At 46.1% G+C, this 7,500-nt stretch overlaps 1 protein-coding gene across 1 annotated transcript in view; it reads left to right on the top strand.

Annotated features, from left to right (window-relative positions):
* Positions 1–7,310, top strand: part of efl1 (elongation factor like GTPase 1) — an 83,128-nt gene extending 75,818 nt beyond the window's left edge. The window contains exons 18-23 of the mRNA XM_064984399.1: positions 982–1,093; positions 1,344–1,467; positions 1,740–1,944; positions 3,166–3,749; positions 6,793–6,977; positions 7,284–7,310. Of these exons, the coding sequence (XP_064840471.1) occupies positions 982–1,093; positions 1,344–1,467; positions 1,740–1,944; positions 3,166–3,749; positions 6,793–6,977; positions 7,284–7,310 (1,237 nt within the window). The remainder of the gene's footprint in view (positions 1–981; positions 1,094–1,343; positions 1,468–1,739; positions 1,945–3,165; positions 3,750–6,792; positions 6,978–7,283) is intronic.
* The last annotated feature ends 190 nt before the right edge of the window (positions 7,311–7,500 follow it).

The raw sequence follows: 7,500 nt of genomic DNA, 5'->3' as shown, positions 1-7,500 counted from the left end.
AGATCTAGGATCAGCTTCCCCTCCTCCAATCCTAACCTTAACCATCAGTGGGGAAAATGACCAAAGATTAACGTTTAGGTGCAAGTTCACCCCCCACTTAATGTAAAATTCTTGTTAGTTTTTTTAATCTATATTTTTAAAACCATTTGAATCATTTAGCAGACGTTATCTAGAGTGACTTACAGGAGCAATGACGGTTTAGTACCTTGCTCAAGGGCACATCAACAGATTCTTTTCACCTTGGGGATTCGAACCAGCAACCTTTCCGTTACTGGCCCAATGCTCTAACCGTTAGCCTACCTGCTGCCCTGCAGTTGTCATGTTGTGGCTTGAATGTCCTGACAAGATGTATCATTTGTATCTGAATAGAAGCTGCTATATTTCCCTCATCCTCCTCCTGTGTGGTTTAGAAAGATTGATGAAGCAGGTGTGTGCGTGCGTGAGTGTGTGTGTGTGTGTGTGCGAGTGAGTGAGTGAGTGAGTGAGTGTGTGTGCGTGCGTGCGTGCGTGCAAGGTGAGCTATGACAGATGATTTGAATATGCTGTGCTTGGCTCAGCATGGACAGGAGTGCCTAATAATATCTGACAGGTGTTATTGTTTTGGAAAATAAAAAGGCAGACGTGAAAGTTTTCAGCGCTCTCTTAAGAGACCAATGTGTCTTTATGTATAGTATTCTGTTGAGTTTGTTCTGGCTCTCGTACCCAGTAATACAGCACATTTACAATGCATGGGTTGTCCTACTTGCTCTTACTTCATTTGTGTTGCTGCATGTGAGTATTCCATCTCCTTCTCACTACACATCTTTGTAACTTTTCCAGCTTTTCCAGAAATCCTGGATGGAGGATTCCAGAATTTCTGCTTATTTCTGCCTGATTCCAGGAATCTTCCTAGTGGGATTTCTGGAAAACCTGGGAATTTGTGGAAATGTACCAGTTTTGGGATCCCTACATCTGACTCTCTGTGTTCTTCTCATCGTCCAGGTTTGCCAAGATTGAGATCAGTGCCTCCAAGCCTATCATCCCATTCAGAGAGACCGTGATCAGACCACCCAAAGTGGACATGGTCAATGAAGACCTGGGGAAACAACAGAAGGTGTGTGTGTATGTTGAGGGTGTGGTGTGTGTGTCTATCTTATATCTGATCTGTTGACATCTCAAACGACACCCCATATATTAGTAGTGTGCTACAATTGAAGAGGCAGCAGCAGTCTATTTGCAGTAGCTAACTCTACTGTGTGTGTGTGTGTGTGTGTGTGTGTGTGTGTGTGTGTGTGTGTGTGTGTGTGTGTGTGTGTGTGTGTGTGTGTGTGTGTGTGTGTGTGTGTGTGTCTGTCTGTGTCTAGGTGGCTGTGATCCACCAGGTGAAAGAGTCAGACACCCTGCACCTGGACCCCAGCGGCCTGGTGACCCTCACCACCCCCAACAGACAGGCCACCGTGGGGGTACGGGCCATACCACTACCCGAAGGTGAGAGAGAGTTGAGTTGGTGAGGGTGTGTGTGTTGATGTTTGTTGTTGTCCAAACTATAGGAAGGACTTAACATTTTGCTTAAGGAGAAACATAAGAAACAGAGCAAGAACATTTCCAATAGCCTTTTTTGAGGAATAGCAACTTTGCTTAACTTTCTTCTTATGTCTATAGTTAATGGGGAAAATGGCAGTTAAGAAGACATTTCTTCTTAAGAAAGTTTTGTAAATCTGGGCTCTGATCCTGATCAAAAAGTGTCCTGTGTTGTGTAGAGGTGACTCTTCTACTGGAGGGTAGTGCTGACTTGATCCGGACCCTGGAGCAGGCAGGTCAGGCCCAGAGGGAGGGGAGGACCCTGGACATGAGTACCTGGACCCTAGATGCCCTGATGGTGCTGAAGAGCAGGCTGGAGGTCCTGCTGCAGGGGAGGAAGTGGAGAAACGCTGTGGACCGGATATGGGCCTTTGGACCACGCAGGTATTTCAGGGTGTTTCATATAGGTTGGGATGAGAGGGTATGCAGGTATTTCAGGGTGTTTCATATAGGTTGGGGTGAGAGGGTATGCAGGTATTTCAGGGTGTTTCATATAGGTTGGGGTGAGAGGGTATGCAGGTATTTCATATAGGTTGGGATGAGAGGGTATGCAGGTATTTCAGGGTGTTTCATATAGGTTGGGATGAGAGGGTATGCAGGTATTTTGTTTCAGGGTATGCAGGTGTTTCATATAGGTTGGGATGAGAGGGTATGCAGGTATTTCAGGGTGTTTCATATAGGTTTCATATGCAGGGTTTCATATAGGTTGGGATGAGAGGGTATGCAGGTATTTATTTCAGGGTATGGGTGTTTCATATAGGTTGGGATGAGAGGGTATGCAGGTATTTCAGGGTGTTTCATAGGTTGGGGTAGGGTTGGGTGTTTCATATAGGTTGGGATGAGAGGGTATGCAGGTATTTCAGGGTGTTTCATATAGGTTTCAGGTATATAGGTTGGGATGAGAGGGTATGCAGGTATTTCAGGGTGTTTCATATAGGTTGGGGTGAGAGGGTATGCAGGTGTTTCATATAGGTTGGGATGAGAGGGTATGCAGGTATTTCAGGGTGTTTCATATAGGTTGGGGTGAGAGGGTATGCAGGTGTTTCATATAGGTTGGGATGAGAGGGTATGCAGGTATTTCAGGGTGTTTCATATAGGTTGGGGTGAGAGGGTATGCAGGTGTTTCATATAGGTTGGGGTGAGAGGGTATGCAGGTATTTCAGGGTGTTTCATATGGGTTAGGGGGTGAGAGGGTATGCAGGTATTTCAGGGTGTTTCATATAGGTTGGGGGTGAGAGGGTATGCAGGTGTTTCATATAGGTTGGGATGAGAGGGTATGCAGGTATTTCAGGGTGTTTCATATAGGTTGGGGTGAGAGGGTATGCAGGTGTTTCATATAGGTTGGGATGAGAGGGTATGCAGGTATTTCAGGGTGTTTCATATAGGTTGGGGTGAGAGGGTATGCAGGTGTTTCATATAGGTTGGGGTGAGAGGGTATGCAGGTATTTCAGGGTGTTTCATATGGGTTGGGGTGAGAGGGTATGCAGGTATTTCAGGGTGTTTCATATAGGTTGGGATGATATTTCATGGTATTTTATATGAGATGAAATTGTGTGCTATGCAGGTATTTCATAGTAATTAATATGGCCATTTTGTTATTATTAGGTATGGACCAAACATCCTCCTTAACAGCATAGAGGGGTACCAGAGACCATCCGTGTGGCACTGCCTCGAACGAGAGAAAGGAGAGAAAGAGGGAGGGGCGAAAGCTGAGGCCGGCGCCATCCGAGACTTTGACAACAGCGTTGTCAGCGGTTTCCAGCTTGCCACCCTCTCTGGTCCAATGTGTGAGGAGCCCCTCATGGGCGTGTGCTTCTCTGTGGAGAGATGGGACATGAACTTCCCCACCCAGCGCACCCACCTGGACTCTGTGACTGAAGAAGACTCCAACTCCCTTGATGCATCTGTTTCCGAAAGCCCCGGTGAGGCTGCAGGTCAGCAGGAGGCCTCAGGCAAGGCAGGGGGAGCGGGTGAGACGCCTTCCCAGGCAGAGGGTGCCGTGGCTGGGGCGAGCCAGGGGAGACGCAGGGCGGAGGTTGTGGCCGGGCTAATGGACTGCTACGGGCCGTTCTCTGGCCAGCTCATAGCTGCTGTGAAGGAGGCTTGTCGGCACGCGTTCCAGGCCAAACCTCAGAGACTCATGGCTGCTATGTACACCTGTGAAATCATGGCTACAGCAGAGGTGTTAGGTAAGAGGCTTAGCAGTACACACACGGCAGAACACACACACACGGCAGGAGACACGGACACACGGCAGGAGACACGGAGACACGGCAGAACACACAGACAAAGCAGAACACACAGAGACACGGCAGAACACACAGACACGGCAGAACACACAGACAAGGCAGAACACACAGACACGGCAGAACACACAGACAAGGCAGAACACACGGCAAAACACACAGAGACACGGCAGAACACACGGACACACGGCAGAACACACGGACACGCGGCAGAACACACGGACACGCGGCAGAACACATGGACACACGGCAGAACACACGGACACGCGGCAGAACACACGGACACGCGGCAGAACACACATACACGGCAGAACACACAGACACGGCAAAACACACGGACACACGGCAGAACACACGGACACGCGGCAGAACACACGGACACACGGCAGAACACACGGACACGCGGCAGGACACACGGCAGAACACACAGACGCAGCAGAACACACAGACACGGCAGAACACACAGACACGGCAGAACACACGGACACACGGCAGAACACACGGACACACGGCAGAACACACAGACACGGCAGAACACACGGACACGCGGCAGAACACACAGACACACGGCAGAACACACAGACACGGCAGAACACACGGACACGCGGCAGAACACACAGAGACACGGCAGAACACACAGACACGGCAGAACACACAGAGACACGGCAGAACACACAGACACGGCAGAACATAAAAGACACGGCAGAACTCACGGACACACGGCAGAACACACGGATACACGGCAGAACACACGGACACACAATATAACACACGGACACACGGCAGAACACACGGACACACAATATAACACACGGACACACAATATAACACACGGACACACAATATAACACACGGACACACGGCAGAACACACGGACTCACAATATAACACACGGACACACAATATAACACACGGACACACAATATAACACACGGACACACAATATAACACACGGACACACGATATTACACACGGACACACACACTATTACACACGGACACACACACATAATATAACACACGGACACACAATGTAACACACAATGTAACACACGGACACACAATGTAACACACGGACACACACAATGTAACACACGGACACACACAATATAACACACGGACACACACACAATATAACACACGGACACACACACACACAAAATAACACACGGACACACACTATAACACACGGACACACAAAATAACACACGGACACACAATATAACACACGGACACACACTATAACACACGGACACACAAAATAACACACGGACACACACAATATAACACACAGACACACAATATAACACACGGACACACACACACAATATAACACACGGACACACACACAATATATCACACGGACACACACACAATATATCACACGGACACACACACAATATAACACACGGACACACACACATACTATAACACACACAATATAACACACGGACACACACATACTATAACACACACAATATAACACACGGACACACACACATACTATAACACACACACACAATATAACACACAGACACACAATATAATACGCACAATATAACACACAGACACACACACACACAATAGAACACACGCTGGGCAAAACACAAACTAACCACTGAGATCTTAGGTAAATAGCTAAAACACAACACACACACCTTCAAATCTCCTTCTTCAATCTTTCCTGGAGGCATTACTGCCTTACATCTAAACCACACAGGAGGAGGTTGAGGGAATTATAGCAGCTTCTATTCAGATACAAATGACTGTGATACAACTTGTCAGGACATTCAAGCCACAACATGACAACTAAACTACCAAGAATGTTCCACCAGGTGGAGGGTGAGTTGCTGCACACAACTCCCATTCTAGTGTGATAGGAGTCCATTGGACTGGTGTATTATCCCATCCCTGGTGTAGGAACACAGCTCTTACCTCGTCCACTGAAACACAGACAAAAGATGATGGTACAGTATTCATTGATATTTAAATAGCCATCACTAGCCGGCTACCACCCGGTTACTCAACCCCGCACCTTAGAGGCTGCTGCCCTATATACACTGGCCACTTTAATAATGGAACACTCGTCACTTTAATCATGTTTACATACTGCTTTACTCATCTCATATGTATGTTTTATATTCTACTGTATTTATTCAATGCCACTCCAACATTGCTCGTCCTAATATTTATATATTTCTTAACTCCATTATTTTACTTTAGATTTGTGTGTATTGTTGTGAATTGTTAGATATTACTGCACTGTTGGAGCTAGAAACACAAACATTTCGCTACACCCACAATAACATCTGCTAAATGTGTGTATGTGACCAATAAAATGTGATTTGACAACCTCATTATTACTATCTATGCTCTAGAACTATTCTAATATTTGTCTTTGTAGTGTCAGTGATCAACTCTTGTTTTCTAAGTTGGTCCCAAATGGCACCCCATTCCCTGTATAGTGCACTACTTTTGGTCATCATTAAGATTCAAATGAGCCTTGCCCAACTTCTGTTACGGATAATCAATAAACCATATCTTAACAGCACGTTTAGCAGTCACATCCATTTACAGCCAGCCAAATCACCAATTTCAGAAACAATATGACTTTTTACTCACTTCTGCAACGCTAGCATCCCTTTAAATGTGGCCCTATTAGGAGAACTTGGTTTCATTAGTATCGATGAATGTGATCCATATTTTAATTCCATGATGTATATTATAGTAGATGTTGGTTGCGTAACATTTAGTGTAGAAATAGACTTCATCAATACTTTCATTACATCGTGTCCATTATTTAGATCTAATCAATAGTTGGATAAGATCATGCATAAATAGATTGTATACATAGTTGGATTAGATTGACCACATCGATTCACACACACAATCATTTGATTAGATTGTATATAGCTGGCCACACTGTATACATGGTCAGAGTACACATTAAGCCACTTCTACTAATTACAGTGTGTGTGTGTGTCCAGGTCGTGTGTACGGGGTCCTGGGGAAGAGGGAGGGCCGAGTGTTACAGGAGGAGATGAAGGAGGGGACGGAGATGTTCATCATCAAGGCCGTCCTTCCTGTGGCCGAGAGCTTCGGGTTCGCTGATGAGATACGCAAGAGAACCAGTGGATTGGCTAGTCCACAACTGGTCTTCAGCCACTGGGAGGTGAGGCGCGCTCACACATACACCCTGTCGTGTGCATCCTTGTGCAGACACACACACAGCAGGCATACAACTCACACACAGCAGGCATACAACACACACACACAGACAAAAACACATGCAAGGCTCACTCCGTGGGGGGGTTGTGAGCTGCAACTCATCAGTCTGAAAACAGGTGCTTGTATTTTTAGCTCTTAATAATTTAATGTTTTTTCATTAATGAAGGAATAAAGGAAATCACAATGCTGAACAAGGATCAGTTTTTATTTCACCCTTGTCTCTAGAACTCATAGCCCTGTTCCCTATTAGTTCCAGTATGAGGTGAATCCTAACTAGTCTCCCATTGACATCAATACATGACTTCTCTGGCTCATCCTTATTATACCCCTTTTATAAACAGAAAAAGTCCCACTTCTTTACCACCTTCTGTATACCTTCTTGTTTTGGGGCAGGTTGCCTAGTGGTTAGAGCATTGGGCCAGTAACCAGCAGGTAGCCTAATGGTTAGAGCATTGGACCAGTAACCA

This window comes from Oncorhynchus masou, chromosome 2, assembly GCF_036934945.1.
Source record: "Oncorhynchus masou masou isolate Uvic2021 chromosome 2, UVic_Omas_1.1, whole genome shotgun sequence".
NCBI classification, from domain to species: Eukaryota; Metazoa; Chordata; class Actinopteri; order Salmoniformes; family Salmonidae; genus Oncorhynchus; species Oncorhynchus masou.
Note: the sequence above shows the minus strand (reverse complement) of the source record. Positions and strands in the feature narration are given on the sequence as shown.